The following is a 17,757-nucleotide window of genomic DNA, read 5'->3' on the forward strand; positions in this document are numbered from 1 at the left end:
TTATTTTTGCATGGATTTCCACTTATACTTGAAGGCAATGGACACTATTGGTAATTGTCAAATATCAGTATTCTCACTTGGTCTATCCCAACATATGCATAACATAACAAATCTGTGAAAATGCGGACTAAATTGGTCGTCGAAGTTCCAAGAGAATAGTGAAAGAAAAATGTTTTCTTTTGCACAATGTGTGTGCTTTCAGCAGGTGCCTAAAAAGGGCCCCAGGTCAAAATTCCAGTTGAACCTAGTTAACTGGGGTCAACTGGTTCAACTGGTTAGTGACCAAACTCGTCCATTTTCCATATTAACCAACTGGTTTGGACTAGGTTTAACTGTGTTCAACTAGGTTGAAATTATAAACCAGTTGGTCTCTGTCCATTTTCCATATTAAACCAACTGGTTTTAACTGTGTTTAACTAGTTTATCAACTGGTTTTCTACTAGTTCCAGTTAAACCCAGTTTAACTAGGTTCAACTGGAATTTTGACCTGGGGCTGCAGCCCAGAAGATTTTTTGATGTGACAAATTAATACCTTTCTAAAAGAAAACTTCGTTACTTCAGGGGGAGCCGTTTCTCACAATGTTTTATACAGTTTACACACCACACTGTGCTAACAATTATACTGAGTAATTACCAATAGTATCCAGTACATTGAGAGGCAAAAGCAACATGGTTTTTTTTGCATGGATTTCCAATTTTACTGAAGAGCCCTTCGTTTCTGCCACAGACGAGAGTGAAACTGTGATAGCCAAAACACTACAAGGAACTAACCGCAGGGACATTTATTTATAACTAAACAGTGTCAGTAAAATCCCAGCTAACTCTTTCTTTCGAATGCCTTTCATTTGTAAGAACAAAGCGTTGGAGTCAACTACACCAGTAGGCTACACTACTTCAGCTGAACCGTTCGGTGTGAGAAGTGTTGTCGTGTGATGGGCCTTTCCTTTCACAACAAAACTGGAAAGATCCACCAAAACATCGTGTTTGATTGTCCTGAGGAGTCTCAAATGAAAGATATTCAATCATTTCCGATAAGTCTGTATTTTAGTTGCCTTATTTCAGTCTGCCTTATTTTCGTGTGTCTGAAGTTAATATTCGCGGACTCACACGCAAACATTTTTGATGGAAAAGTGTCGGCTCTTTTGTACAAACAAAATATTTTTGAATGTAATTATCGTGGCCAGTTTGGATGCTGAAAATACTGGGAGGTTGGGTGTCTTTGCGGAGCTTGATGAGAGTGGACTTCAGCAGTGACAGGTACGCCACATGGTTTAGCTAAGCCCATGCGTAGTGGCTTACCATTTCACACTTCCGCGACTGGGTTCGAGTTGTTTTCTTCCTCCATGGTTCGAGGAACAAAACTCTATGTCCAAACATAGTCTGAATTGTGGATTTATCTCTCGCACCGAAGACCACAGCGTCCGTGCACACCTTTCTCGGTTTCTGATCAGTTCTTTTTGAGACATCAACAGACTGCTTAAAGCAATCTTAGACCACACTGCATGCCTGATGCAATTCAGGCTTTTATCATATGACTCGAAATCTGGCTGACCATTTCTTTCAAAAACATGTCATCATTTCGATCCAGACGACCAGAAGGAAATCAGTCAGTCGAGTTCCCCGCCAAAAACAGGAACAAGCTTCCCGCCAAAAACAGGCACACCGAACTCAACCACACGTACGACTCGGTCAAATCACCACCAGTGCCCAAGAAACGCGATTCCATCGGTGGCGGTTACGTCATTCCAGCAAGAAGGTTCGCCCAACAAGAGGACCCAACCGAACACTACCTTAATGTGCCGAGGAATCCCCAGGCTAGAAACTTGATGATTGGGAGGCAGGAAGGTCTGCCACCTCAGGTGAACACCCCACATGTGAAACACTCAGTCGAAAGCCGAGGCGACCCACCAGTAGGAATAAAGCCAAGGACGCCAAAACGAGAGGGTAAAGTCGATGCCAATTCTCCTCGTCCACAAAGGAGATCTGAATTTGATCCACCAACAACCATGGGGAACCTTCAAGGCATCCTTGAAAGCAGGATGAATTCCCCGCGAAGCAGGGGTCCAATACCATTACCGAGGTTTCAGAAGGACCGAATACCGGGGCCTTCGAGGCAAATCACAGTGCCGTTCTCTGGAGCTGTAAGGCACCCAACCTCCTTGTCGCTGACCACGGGGTTTCTCAGGGAGCTGGAGACTGTCGACCCGGTCTTGCGTGGTATCTTCCAGCAGTGCGGGGATACCATGGAGCGATACGCTAAGCAGGTAGCTGATGGGCGTCTGATCTTCACCTCCGATCGTTTCGCGTGTGGGATGTTCGACCACCATGGGGGCTATCTCCCCCTCCCTGCCCACAAAGTATCCCTCTACGTTACTCCTCATGCGATCGTGGGAGACGAACAAGAGCCTATCTTTGTCTACGTCCTTCCCGAATCCACCCAAGAGATTCTAGTCTTTGAGAATGGTGAGGAGGTTATAAGCTCTACCATCGTGTGTGGTAAGACTGGACACAAATTCTCTAGCGATGTTGTTCTGTCTTTTCCAGTGTCAACACATGGCCCAGATAACTCTGTCGATCAACAGGTCATTATCTGGGAGTATGGGATGTCGACAGACGACAAACCCAAACAACAGGTCATGGACAACATCCTCGACTGTTTCTACTCCATTCAAGACAACCGTTGTACACTGATGGTCAACCAATTAGCAAACTTCACTGTCATCTCGAAGGCCGAACGACGGGCCGAAGGTTCCCGATCTTACTATCCGAACCCGTCTTCGGATGAGTCCGTAAGCCTTCGGATTGGCGTGTTTGGTAGGCAAATAGCAGGAACGGGGAGTGCTCAGATAAGGGTTATATTTTGGAAGGACAGTGATTTGGAAACGAAGGTAAATATTTGTAGTAATTTTCAATATCTTTCTGGAAACTTGTTTTATTTTATATATTTTGTGTTTTTCCGCTCAAGCGTTCAAATTTACGCATGTTTCCTTTAAAGGCAGTGGACACTATTGGTAATTGTCAAAGACTAGCCTTCACAGTTGGTGTATCTCAACATATGCATAAAATAACAAACCTGTGAAAATTTGAGCTCAATCGGTCTTCGAACTTGCGAGATAATAATGAAAGAAAAAAACACCCTTGTCACACGATGTTATGTGCGTTTAGATGGTTGATTTCGAGACCTCAAGTTCTTAATCTGAGGTCTCGAAATCAAATTCATGGAAAATTAACTCTTTCTCGAAAACTATGGCACTTCAGAGGGAGCCGTTTCTCACGATGTTTAATACCATCAACCTCTCCCCATTACTCGTCACCAAGAAAGGTTTTATGCCAATAATTATTTTGAGTAATTACCAATTGTGTCCACTGCCTTTAAAGGCAAAGTATACTTTTGTCTCTTGGAACCGTTTGATTGTTTTAATCCTATGTAAATGAAGGTGCATACAATAAAGTATCATGTAGAAATTTCATTTCCAAAGAGTACAGCCAAGGAAAGAATCCACTAGAGCCAACATGACTTCCCTCTGATGGAGACCAACGAGTCTCAAACATCAAAGTATTCTGACCTGTAATCTGCAAACAACAAAAAATAACTCGAGGCAAGCGCTCAACCAGTATGGTTTGAGGACCAGGCCGCTTAAGGGCCCCTGGAAATTGTGCATTAGTAGGTGCTCTCTGATGCAATCTAGGCCAATCCAGGTACATTTTGACCTAAAAAAACAACAATCATCTCAAAGGCTTTAAATAAAAGGAAAGAAAATAAAGCAAGTTATTGCCTTGTCACACGAGGCAACTTTTGCAGGCAAAGAGGCAACCAACTGCAGTTCATTCAACATAACATGGGTAATTTTTCAAACAGTGTCTTCCAAAAAATTATGAGAACACTCAAATGTGAATAGATTCTCTTCTTGGGGATGACATGACCCTTAAGCTCTTTTCACACGACAAAGGCTATTGGTTCTTGGTCTCAGGTCCCAGTTTTCAGGTGTATAGACCTTTATCATGCTGCCTCCATCTTGGTTATGTTCCTCGTATTGAATAACAATAATGATTGCTAACACTCATTTTGCAAATAGGAACCAGACTATTTTGTTCTTCCAGCTTCGGTTTGGCAACATTTATATCAATGGGATAAATTCAAGATGGCTGCACCATCATAAAAGTCTACTGTTGGACCCTTTTCCCCCTTTCTCCTCCTTTCTTCCTAACTCCTTATCTGGGTTTTGGTTTCGTCTTGTACTTGATCGAATTCCCTTTCGTCTATCCTATATGTGTCGTGGCTGAGCGGTTAAGAGCAGAGTGTGGGTTCGAATCCCCCTGCCGTGACACTTGTGTTCTTAAGCAAGACACTTAACCAATGCTTCGTCCTTCAGATGGGACGTGAAGCCGTTGGTCCATGTGTTGTGTTAACCCAATGTAAAATAACCCAGTGAACTTATCGGAAACAGAAGGGGTTTGCCCTGATGTTCCTGGCTGTGGCTGCATGCTGTATGCGCCGTAGCACCTTGTAAACCCTTATAAGGTGCTAAATAATTGGGTCTCAGAATTCATCACCGCAATAACCTATCTTTCTGAGAGTTTGTATGTACTCGGCGTCTTGAGTACTTTGTTTGGTAGATACCTGTGCTATATAAGACTTCGATATTGTTTTTATTATTATTTATAGAGGATAATGTGTGAGGAGCAACGAGATGGTTTCTCCAAGTTGGACCGGGTTAGGGTCATGGTTATCAACAGATACCGCAAAGCAGTAGGGGTAGCAGTCATCAATGTCATACCAGGATGGAACCTTCTATCAAAAGACAAAGAGGTCAGAGTTTATTCTGAGTCTAAGAGTCACTTTAAAGGCACTGGACACTATTGATAATTATTCAAAATAATTGTTAAAGGCAGGGTGGACACTTGGTTAATTACTCAAAATAATTACCAAGCGCTATCATATCTATGGTTAACAACAATGTTCCAAACAATTACGGCGACTTGATAAAGAAGTCCAAGTACAAAGTCTGTCGGTGTATGACATTAGTAATTATGCTACTCAAAATAATTATTCGCATAAAACAATTACTTGGTAGCAAGCAATAGAGAGCCGTTGATAGTATAAAACATTGTGAGAAACGGCTCCCTCTGAAGTAACGTAGTTTTCAAAAAATAAGTATTTTCCACGAATTTGATTTAGAAACCTCAGAATTAGATTTTGAGGTCTCGAAATCAAGCACCTGAAAGCACACAACTTCGTGTGGCAAGGTTTTTTTTCTATTTAATTCATATCTCGCAACTTCGACGACCAATTGAGCTCATAATGCATATATTGAGACACACGGGAAGACTGGTAATTGACAATTACCAATAGTGTCCATGTCTTTAACATAAAACAAATACTTGGTAACGAGAAGTGAATAGCTGAACCATAAAACATTGTGAGAAGCGGCTCCCTCTGACATGACGTTGTTTTTGAGAAAGAAAATACTCCAGGCCTGAACCCTTTTATTATGCATCTGAAAGCAAACGAAGTAATGAAACAAGTTTGTTTCTTTCATTACCTCTTGGAAATCCAATAACCAATTGACCCTTAATTTTCACAGGTTTGATATTTTATGCATATGTTGTGATACACCAAGTCTTTGACAATTGTGACCCGCTCTGTGAAAATGAGTCAGATGTAGGCAATTTCAGGAATTGAGTTATATGCATGGCTGATGGAAAGAACACATCAGCAGCAGCAATTTGGTGTGTGTCTAAAGCTTTGGGGTGTATCGCGTTGCTGAGTTACTCCCATTTTGAAATTAGCCACTGCACCATTTTTTGTGAAAAACGAATTACAAGTAAAATAATATTTTAAACTACCATTGTGTGAAAAAGGATACAAATTAGACATAAGTATGACCACAAAATTGTTGTATTTATAGCTTTATTGCCTAAAAGTAAGTGTTCTAAAGGTTAACCATGCAACGTAAGATCTTAAAAAGAAAAAGAAAAAAACTTTTTTTTTTCCTTTTTTTCCCTTCATTTTCCACATTAAACTGTCCATAACTTAATATTGCATTGGGCTCATGTGACTCATTTTCACAGAGTGGGTCACAATTACCAAAGCGTCAGTGCCTTTAAGTGTGAAACCATTCCGCTTACCAAATCACCTAAAATCTTCCGGGTTTCAATTTACCCGGATCTATTTTATTTTTAATAGATGTTAAATTTGCATCGGGGAAAAAGAGTACTCATTTTAGTTTTACCATTACACCGATGTGTGTAGCACTGTATACTCAGTACTTTCCCGAGTCCTGTGAAAAAAATCACAGGCATTTTTTACGCGGGTGGGATTCGAACCCACGACCTTTGCAATTCCAGAGCAGTCAGGTCGTGGGTTCGAATCCCACCCGAGTAAAAAAATGCCTGTGATTTTTTTTTCACAGGACTCGGGAAAGTACTGAGTATACAGTGCTACACACATCGGTGTATATGGGTAAAAACCAAAAATTAATATTCTTTATCCCCGATGCAAATTTAACATCTATTAAATACTAAGTACTAATTACAGGCATATTACGGGTTTGAACCGGAGTCCGCAGTGGTAAAAGGAAGGGAAAAAACCAACAGGCCAACCTGGGCAATGGTTTTTTTTGTGCTCCGTGAAAGAACATTCCAAGGAAAGCACGATATTGGACCCTGATCTTGCTCTCAATGTGACTCAATACTATAAACACTTATTGCAACTAGTTCCTTTTCAGTTTTGATTCCTTATAACCCTTTGAGCAACAATAATACAAACTTTCACTTTTGTTTTTTGTCAGCATGGACCATTTTCTTCGAAATTAAGGCGGAAACGTAAAATAGAATACGGAATTGGCCTACAATCACGCATTGCAAATAATGCACAATAGTTAAAACATACTTTATGAGTAGAGTACTAGATGGCCTTAGCTTTCGATGCAAACCGGACCTCCTTCAGAGGCATAAAATAAGTACAAACAAATACATATCCATTTATAGAAAAAGAGAGGGGTAAGGGATTAAGGGAAGGATCCAGAAAGAAGCGGGAAATTACAGCCAATCAAAGTTTCTATTTCAGAAACAATTGGTGGCTATGAACCAATATCAATAGGAGTAAAGTGGTGAGGTCAAAGGATGTTCAGAAATTGTTCTGAAAAGAACAGGTAGGGAGTGGGAACAAACTTTATATACATACATACATACAACAGAGCATTTGTAAAGCGCCTTCCATCGATATCAAAGCACAGAAAAGAGCAAAACAGCGCAACTAAACTACAACAAGCTGATACAAACAAGTTTTTAGAGATTTTTTTAACAATGTCAAAAAATTACAATTTCTGATGCGTACTGGAAGGTTGTTCCACATTTGGGGAGCAACAAAAGGGGAATGGGTCTGGTTTGAGCAGATGAGAGTGTTCGATTATGCTGGGAGTGGTGTCAGAAGCCGACACTTTGTCAAAATATTTGGTGAACATCGACAAAAAAAGTTGCCGATTTAATTCAAAGCTTATTTCAAAGTCAGGCTTTCAACTTTACTCTTGAAGGGGCACGTCAAATTTCCTCTGGCAAGGGGCACTCTATGGGGAAAATGTACATTTTTATTTGGGTTTTTTTTGCACTGGGCACCACAGCAAAGGCACAGGGCACCACGACAATTGGTGGTGCCTTGGGTTTATTTTCAGGCCTGCACAGCTTAACAAACAAACTATCAAATCACAATACGTTTTTAAAGGAACAGAAGCCCTTTATATAATCCTACATAGACTGACAAACCTGTTGAAGTTTGAGGACGATCAGCCATCCGGGTCATGAGAAAATAGTGAAAACACAATTATACATTAATTGGCATGACATTGAACGCTCATTGAGCGATAAACTCCAAATGGGGAAACAAAGTAAATATGACATTTCAAACAGAAATATTTCAAGGGATGTTTTCTTCAATCAGCATCATAAGACCGTGTAAGTTTTCTGTAAATCTGTGGTCTTAGGTGAGTTTTTTCTTCCTTAAAGAAAATGATTTCAACGATCAACATTTTCAATATTATAAATATTTTCCCGTTTTCAGAATTTTACGGTGGAGCACATCCTCTCACAAAACCGCAAAGGTGGTCATTTCCCATCCTGCACGTTCGCCCTATATCGTGTCGGGGGTCCGGGGGCAACCAATACCCCTCATGTAGCAGCATGTACCATTGAGGTCTCACAAGACGGTGGGGACGAGGATGATGGGAACGAGGGTGATACCATACAGTTGGTGGCAATAGTTGAAGGCGTTGCAACCAATCAGCAAGCGGTTTGTGATGTACGTTTTTTGCTATATATTTTATCTTAGAAAAGTTATAGGAAAATGCTTTAAATTAGCATTTCCAATGAATTATTATAGGGCCTACTCATAGAGTTGTTCACTTGAAAGCAAAAGCCAATTACCTTTTAGTTATCGTTTTGCTTTCATTCTATTTTGGACAAGTCAAATAGAGTTCCTGTTAACCACGTAAAACTTTGGAATAACCTTGGAATAAACTTCACACGTTGCCTTGAATCGGTCGAGTTGGTCTTTGAAAAGCGTTTGTAACCGTTTGTTATAAAATTGATATGGTTAGAAAGATGTTTAATAAGTAGAATACAATGATCCACACAAACATGCCTCGAAATTGCTTGGTTTTCCTTTTACTTCGTTGACTAACACGTTCGGCCATTTATGGGAGTCAAATTTGACTCCCATAAATGGCCGACCGTGTTAGTTCGCGACGTTAAATTAAAACCGTGCAATTTCGAGTGATACTTGTGTGCATCATTGTATTCTACTTTTACAACATCTTTCTAACCATAATATGCATTTCACAACAAACGGTTTTCAACGCTTTTTATAGACCAACTCGTCCGATCCAAGGCAACGTGTTCCTTTAAGCAAACCTTTGATTTAGGCGCTATATAAATTGTTTACAGTTGATTGAGGCAGTTTTGCTGTCATAATAAATGCATGCCGTGTCGTCACTCGTGAAGTCGTGGTGTGTAGCCAAATGGATATTTGTTTCGCAGGGCTTTTCACAAAGTATGGCGTTAGTTTAAACAAACAAAAATAAACGTGTGAAGTTTCCTTTTACTTACAAAATACATGTTGGTATTTAATAATATCCATTCTCAATAGCCTGATACACCCTCAGTCCATCCGCGAACACAACTCAAGGATTCTGGCGATTTAACGGGGCTGCAGGACGAACCTTCCCCTGGAAAGGGCCTCAAAGCACCCATCAAATCATTCCCCGTGACACCCATCGCTAAACCATCCGCTTGCCTGAGATACCAAATACTTGGGGAGTTGGCTCTTCACTTGGAGGTAAAGTAAACATTAGTTAGACGGAGACATCTTTTTAGACCATTAAGACAATTTGTTTAGACCATTATTGTTTATAATACATTAAAATTGTAACGTCATTATCCTATCTTTGATCCTGTAATTCTATAACTGTCTATTGTTGGTTTCATAATCCTAATGCTAATCCTACCCTTTCATGTTTCCCGCGTTGTACTTGTTATACCTACAAAGTTTTCCCGCCCTTTTTTGCAATCTTCCGTTATTATCTTTTGCTCCTCTTTTTGCTATAAATGAATATGTTTTTGTTTATGCCTATAACGAAGGTCTGGTTTTGATCGAAAGCTAGGGCCATCTCCCCTAATCATTATTATTCTTCATAAACAGTTAAAATTGTTTGTATCAAAACCTCAAGAAAAATCAAGTGCTTTGAAACAAGAAACTGAAGTTTGTCACTTTTTGTCAATCTTGCAGCAGTAACTACGTAAACTTTCTATCTGGGGCCAATTTCATAGAGCTGCTTAAGCAAAAATGTTGCTTTAGCACGAAAATAGCTCGCTTATTTTACACATGTTACTGGCAAAAATTTCATGCAATATACATTGCTTGTGACTGGTATTTAGCTGTTGTTTACTTAGCATAACAATTGAGTGGAGTCTTGGCCGGTAATCTGATTTTACTAAGCAAGGATTTTTTTTTAAGCAAAATTTTGTGCTTAAGCAGCTCTTCGAAATTGGGCCCAGCTCTGTGGCTTTTAATGTTTGATCTAATCCTCATTAAAGGCACTATATAGACACGTTTGGTAGGCCTTATTGTCAAAGACCAGTACTCTCACTTGGTGTATTCCATGCCCACATAATGCATACAATAACAAATCTGTGGAAATTTTGAATCAATTGGTCAACGAAGTTGCAAGAGAATAATGAAAGATAAAACACCCTTGTTACACAAATTTGTGTACTTTTAGATGCCTAAAAAGAGCTTCAGGCCTGAAGTCCTTTATCAGATTCAAATATTTTGAGTGAAAAATTACCTCTTTGTCAAAAGAAATTGTTACTTAAGAGGGAGCCGTTTCTCACAACGTCTATACTATCAACAGCTCTCCATTGCTGGTTGCCAAAGAAGTTCTTCTTCTAGCAATTTGTTTGAGTAATTATCAATAGTATAATTGCAGCCCACACCTTGAAGTGGCCTTCAGGCCTTGTGTGTCAGGCGACTTGCATTAAAAATAAAAATAAAAAAATAAAATAAAAAAAGTATCCAGTGCCTTTAAGCACCTCACCCTATTATTTTCTGTACTGTTTCTTAATAAGGTGAGCGACATCTCTGGCCGTTGCTGGAAGCTCCTAGCTAAGAACATGGGACTCTCTGCTCCAAACATCTGCTGTCTGAGTGAGAGGTACCTCTGCCCTGGGGAGGCTTTGATCAACTGGTACCTAGGCCAACAGGTAAGCCAGAAACTAAACCCAAAGTCCTAAGCCTGTAAGATAGGGCACTCATCAATACACATATCTACTTTATGGTTATTCTTGGTCAAAGACGTCACTACCCAAGCCTGTAGTTAGGGCATTCATCAATACACATATCTACTTTACGGTTAGTCTTGGTCCATGACATCCTATACTCTAATGTAACAAAACGCAATACAACGTAACGTAATGTAACCTGTTAACCTAACGTATCATAGCGTAACGTACTGTTACAAAACGTAACAAGGTAACCCAACAGAGGGCATTTTTTTATTGTAACGCAACGTAACACAACGTAGTGTAACGCAGCGTAACATGGTGAAATGTAACCTAACCTAACGTATCATAGCGTAACGTAATGTTACAAAACGTAACAAGATAACCCGACAGAGGATGCGCATTTTTGTCACATGATAATTTTCCTCTCTTGATGCTGCAGGTGGCCATCGTTGCACCACGTGAGGCACTTCGTAGACTCTTGGATCTCTTCAGAGAAATGAAATGGCCAGAACTCCAATCCATTATGGTCAAAGAGCTCAGGCTTACAGAGAATCAAAATCAAGGACTCACTTCGTCTACACATCTGAAGATCTATGAGATAATTGATGATGACAACCACAGCCAATCTCCTGGAAGAAGTGTCTCCCAGAAAACCGAGGTTCAAACTCCATCTAGATGTTTAAACCTAGGAGAGAAGCTTAACAAAGGAAAGAGCTTGATCCCTAGTCCCAGATTGTCCGCAAAACAGATTTCAAGAGGTGATCATGATAAGGAAGAGCAAACCGGTCGGACGGGACCCACTGAAGTGCAAGGTGATCACCAAGACGAACCTCCTTCTCAAAGGGATTATGACTTCGGGAGTCAAAGATCTGAAAAGGTCATAAGCCCAACGACAAGTCCAAAAGGATTCTCATATGACACGCCTTCATCACAGTTGCCAGCATCTAGGCTATTGAGACCGATGCACAATGTCACCTCATATGTTAAAGAGTCTACTTCGCAAGAACCTGAACAATCCAAGAAACCCGAGGTACCAGCCGTTGTGGTGTCAGGTGCCGTGACCCATGACATCACTCCCGAAGAGGAAAACCCATATCTTCAGCCTGATAGAAAAAAAGTGCAATTACCCATTCATCATGGACAATCATCACAAAGTGTAAGACTGAAAAACGATTGTCAAAAAACTAAAATACCAATTCCACCCGCTCGGTCTTCTTCTTTTAAGACGAAGAAAGGAAAAGATGCTTCGATACGACCTTCCAATGTCACAGTGCGAGATACCTCATTGGTTGACTCTAAATCATGTTCAAAATCACTGATTTCCCTCAAAGATATGTCAACAGACCAGCAAAATGAACATAAAAGGACGTATAACACTTCCGTAATCCCACTTCCGCACCTAAATCAGGATTATAGAGCTCCTGAGGACCTGCAACGAGACAATGATTCAGATCTTGAAGACAACAGCCCAGATGAAAGTACCCAAGACGTTGCACTGCAAGATGCCCCTTCATTTCAAAGAAAACTAAAGAATCTCCACAAAGTTGTCAAGAGGAACCTGAAGAAGAAGCCCAAGGAGGAATTAGAGAGACGACCAAGACTAGACGCCCTGGAGAGACGACCAAGACAAGATGACCTGGAGAGACCACGAAGACAAGACGACCTGGAGAGACCACCAAGACAAGATGACCTGGAGAGACGACAAAGGCAAGACAGTCTCCCTCTTGATGATTCAACCAAGGAGGCCATCTATGATGACATCGATGGCTGCTTTAATCAAAAGAAAGAACTCACAATGGCTGATGCATCTGGAGAGCGGCAGTATGGAGAGCAGCGAAAGCAACTGTCTAAGGACCTGCTGGCAAAACTCACCCAAAGTAAGTGGAGGAATACAAGGTTTTTAGGTAGTAAACTACAGACAGCAGTTTTCCAAATGCTGCTACAAGCCACCTTCCCCAATACTGCTACAAGCCACCGTGTAACATTATTATCAGAATAAATTATCTTACACAGCTTATAAAATACCCTATAAAGCAGTTAAAGGGTTTGATACCTTTTGTAGATCAAGTTTTTTGGCAAAGACATGGATCCCTACTAGCTGTGAATGAAGATGTATACATCATGTAACATAATTTACCTGAGAAGTTTCAGCTTCATTAGCTGACAAGTTTTTGTGAAAAAATGTGAAAATCAGAGAGCGATGTTTTCAGGAGAGTGGCGTTAATACCAGTTCTTGTAAAAAACAGAATGACTTTTTGGTGAACAAACTCGAAAAGCTTCTAGACATTCTCCATTCTCCAGTTTGTCCTCCTTTTGGTCAAAATGAAACTCTGTTTCTCTTTTATCATAAACTACAAGAAATTTTCTTTTTTGCCAACTTTTAGGCACAGCATCAAAACAGCCATTCATCCCATCGAGATCCAAATTTTGCACGGAAGCTCAAGGCGTAGATGGGAATGATGTTGCAGTTGGATTACCAGGTATAGGTGCTGGAACTACATCTAACCGCTCCCGTAAGTCTCGACACAGTACAGGTGATTATAAATAGGATAGTGCTTCAGGTGGGGTTGGAATTGTCCCGAGGGTACTCGGTTCATACTTCCTACGATTGTGAAGCATTTGGATGTCACATGGCTGTTTTCGCAGCGAATGTTTCGCGGGAGTTGAACACAAGTCAACTGAAGCGAAGTACTCCTTGCAAATCTGGACGTAAACATTCTTATCGCATTTGCAGGAAGTTAATATGAACCGTGCTTTAACCTTCACCAGTGACTTCATACTTTATTGTTCCAATGCTCGAATTTTTTGCACGAATGGAGGGATGTTAACGGTAGCCAATGCGCCATTCATACAAAATATCAGAGCGATGGAACAGTGGCATGATCATGACGTCACAGATGGAGATAATTATGAAGTAATAAGTTGTTTGCTACAAAAATCAAGAGTCATCAGTGTTATTATTGTATACTCCTCATATTCAAGCATTTCTGGTAAATCTGAGGAGTTCAAGTGCAGCTATATAAAACATGTAAATAATGTAAGCAGAACTTGGCCACTACTGAGAATTTGAAACTTTGCATGGTGGATTTGCAACCAAGAGTGGTTTGCGGTAACACCAAGTTGGGGAGGTAGTGCTTTCTACCAGCCAGGCTTCTGATTGATGATACCCAAGCCTACATCCGTATGGACTGTAAAGGGGGTAACCCTAATTCAGCTCTTGCAGTAGGTGGCAAAGGCCCCTGGATGAACAAATATTGTAGCCCACACCTTGAAGTGGCCTTCAGGCTTTATGTGTCTGGCGAATTGCACAAAAAAAAACATGTGAATATCTCTTTTGATGATTGTTGGTTCTGAAAAGAACTGGTGATTAACCACTCCTGAAGACAATAGCATACTGACCATAAAACTCTCTTAGTTAGTGTAACACCATGCTAGTAGAAACTTCAATAAAATAATTCTCACATTAAAGGGAAGGTACACGTTTTGTAATGACTCAAAACAAATATTAACTTAAAAACTGACTTGGTAACGAGCATTGGAGAGCTGTTGATAGTATAAAACATTGTGGGAAATGACTCCCTCTGAAGTAATGTAGTTTTTGAGAAAGAAGTAATTTCTCGCTAAAATAATAACAGATTTCTAGCTAGAAGTCTTTTATTCCTATCTGAAAGCACACAAATTCGTCCAACAAGGGTGTTTTTTCTTTCATCATTTGTTCGCAACTTCAATGACCGATTGAGCCCAAATTTTCACAGGCTTGTTATTTTATGCTTATGAAGGAATACACCAAGTGAGAACACTGGTCTTTGATAATTACCAAATGTGTACCGCGCCTTTAAATAAATAACTGACTGACAATCTCGAACTTGGTCTTTTTTAACAGATGAAATGATAAGCTATGAAGACACTTCGATGTATGAAGTTGGCGCTCAACTTGATGCTAAACTCTCTCCAAATAAATCCTTACCAAAAGATATAAAACCATGCGCGAAAACTGCAGATATGGAATGCTACGAAGACATATGCACATTTCAGAAACAAGTCGCAAACCCGATCACACTGGCCCTAACCAAGAATTTGCCAAATCTTCTACCCTTTGTGTTACCCTCTGCGCAAACGGATGACAAGGAATGCTATGGAAGCGCCAGTACACCAGTGTACAGAACCAGAACCGACCAGCTCAAACCAGTTCCCAAAGTGACCGGAACCGACCAGCTCAAACCAGTTCCCAAAGTGACCGGAACCGACCGGCTCAAACCAGTTCCCAAAGTGACCGGAACCGACCGGCTCAAACCAGTTCCCAAAGTGAAAAAGATACCATCTTTTCCTCCAGGGGCATCACCATCTAAACAACAGGCAGCAGTCGATGACATGGTCAGCTATGAGGATGTCAGTATACCCGAGTATCCATATGGTACATCTAGTGAACAATTCAAACTGGTTTCCAAAACAAAAACTGTTCCCCAAATTCCAACTCGAACAAACATGGACTATCGCCTCCCAACAGATGACATGGTTACTTACGAAGATGTTACAACTCCATGTAATCCAGATTGCGCCAGAATGGATCAGTTAAAACCGGTTTCCAGGAAGGAAATGCCAAACATTACTCGGACTGTGACCGATGAAATGACGACCTACGAAGACGTCACTAAACCCGAGTCTCATATTGGAACTAGAAAACCAATTCGCCAGAAAAAGTTACCAGCTATACCTTCTCGTGGTGTTGACAATCCCCGCACAGCATTTGCGTACACCAAAGATGCTTTCAACTCACCTGAGCCTTCGACCAGAATAGAACACGCTAAATCGGTTCCCAAAGCTCTAGTATTTCCACCACGCTATACTGATGCACCACCTGAAGACAACTATGAAGACATCAGCATCCCAGTAAATCTCACTGGACAGACCAAAGGCAAGAAATTACCAACGATACCACCTTGTGATGAAGTGCAACTTTTTGCTGACCACCACACTACAACTAGAACTGACCAGTTCCAGCCGGTTCAGGGAAGGCAATCACCAGTTATTCCTCCTCGGAATCCAGAAAGATCCCATGTGGGAACTGATGACATGGTAAGCTATGACAACGTTACTATTCCTGAGCATCACGTAAAAGAGGCAAGAGATTTCAAACCAGCTGCTAAAAAGAAAGTACCGGCAGTACCGCCCATACCGCCCCGAGAATATTCCAAACCTGCTTCAGAATACGACACGATCGCTTCAGGAGAAGTCAGGAACTTGGACTATCCAAACGAAGCCAGGATGAACCAGTTCAAAGTCTTGCCAACACACGGCACACCACCATGCACAACTGATGACATGACAAATTATGAAGACATGAATAGGGTCCAGAAACCGGCTAGAACCAGATCTGACCAGCACAGTAACCCAATTGTAACTCCAGATAACATGCCAGGTTATGAAGACATGACCGTGCCTCAGTATCCGGATGGAACTGGATCTGACCCGATCAAGGTGGTCAGAACAAACACAGGGAAGTTGATGCCAGTCCGTGTATTTGTCCCAAAACAAAAATACAAATACTAGAACGTACATTAGTTTTAACGAAAACCCTGAACCATCGTAGGATTCCAATGTATGCTTATTGGTTGTGTACAAATCCAATGGAGTATGTCCAGAACACGGTTAGGAAAAAAAACACAATGATGCCAACATTAGGAAAGCGTCGTAGACTCCCCTCAAGTAAGTCCTTAATCCAAACAGGTCCACACTGTATTGCAAACACCCATAGAGAAAGTGTACATCCACATGAGAGAAACTGCACCCACTTTAGTGACTACATCCAGAAGTACTACGTTGTACCCATGACGCCAATATTTTAATTTATTCGTTAATGATAGACATCCCTTGATTGGTTTTAATGGACGGAAACAATTATTTTTAGAATCAGTATATTTTTTGACACAAAATATCAAATTTAGGAAACAAACAGATAAATAATTTTGAAGTTATTAAGTTTTTGACCATTTAAATGTTGACATTTGAAGAGCCATTGTGTTTGTGCACAGACACAAAACGTGCAATACATGACGTCATGGTGACGTCGTCCGGATTTTAAGGCCATGGAATAGTTATACAGTACCCAAAGAGTACAACATTGAGAAAAAAAAATTGCGATCGGACGTATAGTTTGTGAGATATGGCGGTCTGAAGATTTGCTAATTTAATATTCATGTCGTTATAACTTAGTTAATTAATTATTTAATTTATGCAAATTACATTTAACTGCAACTTCAAGACATAAGCTTTAATATGATATAGGGTCTGACTCTTTTATACTAAGCCAAGTATGATTTTTGGCTTTAACAAAATGCCCTGGTTAAACCTATGGGCTTTTGACGGAAACAAATAACAAATAAAAATCTTGACGATTTCAATAGCTGTTCCGACTAAAGTTCGGAACAGCTAATAACAAATAAAAATCTTGACGATTTCAATAGCTAATAATTGTGGCTTCTTATAAAGCGCACATGTCCGTCACTCAGTGACGCTCCTGGCGCTGTAACATACAGTATTCCCTGCCAGATTATGGGACTACGTTTGAATAATGAGACCTAATTCTGATAGCACCATGTAATGCTTTACAAGATACTGTGGCGCAATTTGCTGCCGATCGGACCAGGAACACCGGGGTGAACCCTTTCTCTTTTCGATAAGTGCACTGGGTACTTTTACATGCGTTACGAAAACACATGGGACCAATGGCTTAACATCCCATCCGAAGGACGAAGCAATGGTTAAGTGTCTTGCTTAAGGACCATGTGCCACGGCTGGTGACTCGAACCCACACTCTGCTGATCAGAAACACCAGAGTTTGAATTCGGTGCTCTTAACCGCTCGGCCATGACACTTCCACATTTCTATGCATTTCTGATGAGAACAAAAAGCTCTATTACACAAGTCAGTTTGCTGCAAGGAGACACGTACCAAGGTGATTTAAATTTAGTTCAGTACTTT

General features: G+C 40.6%; 1 protein-coding gene across 2 annotated transcripts; it reads left to right on the top strand.

Annotated features, from left to right (window-relative positions):
• The first annotated feature begins 1,409 nt into the window (after nucleotides 1–1,409).
• Nucleotides 1,410–17,700, top strand: LOC139953647 (uncharacterized). Of its 2 annotated transcripts, none has more exons than XM_071953150.1 (8): nucleotides 1,410–2,888; nucleotides 4,667–4,810; nucleotides 8,060–8,296; nucleotides 9,143–9,331; nucleotides 10,621–10,755; nucleotides 11,216–12,653; nucleotides 13,161–13,310; nucleotides 14,660–17,700. In XM_071953150.1, exons 1-8 carry the CDS (start codon nucleotides 1,569–1,571, stop codon nucleotides 16,324–16,326), a joined length of 5,280 nt encoding a protein of 1,759 aa, XP_071809251.1. In that variant the 5' UTR covers nucleotides 1,410–1,568; the 3' UTR covers nucleotides 16,327–17,700. The 2 variants fall into 2 exon arrangements, with proteins under 2 accessions (XP_071809251.1, XP_071809252.1); XM_071953151.1 differs by having other exon boundaries at nucleotides 13,161–13,289.
• The last annotated feature ends 57 nt before the right edge of the window (nucleotides 17,701–17,757 follow it).

This window comes from Asterias amurensis, chromosome 22 (assembly GCF_032118995.1).
Source record: "Asterias amurensis chromosome 22, ASM3211899v1".
Classification (NCBI taxonomy): Eukaryota; Metazoa; Echinodermata; class Asteroidea; order Forcipulatida; family Asteriidae; genus Asterias; species Asterias amurensis.

Excerpts from the sequence above, each read along its gene's own strand:
- LOC139953647 (XM_071953150.1), top strand. The coding sequence starts at position 1,569 with ATGTCATCATTTCGATCCAGACGACCAGAAGGAAATCAGTCAGTCGAG. Across the intron at positions 2,889-4,666 it reads ACAGTGATTTGGAAACGAAG|AGGATAATGTGTGAGGAGCA; the intron begins GTAAATATTTGT and ends TATTATTTATAG. Across the intron at positions 12,654-13,160 it reads GCTGGCAAAACTCACCCAAA|GCACAGCATCAAAACAGCCA; the intron begins GTAAGTGGAGGA and ends GCCAACTTTTAG.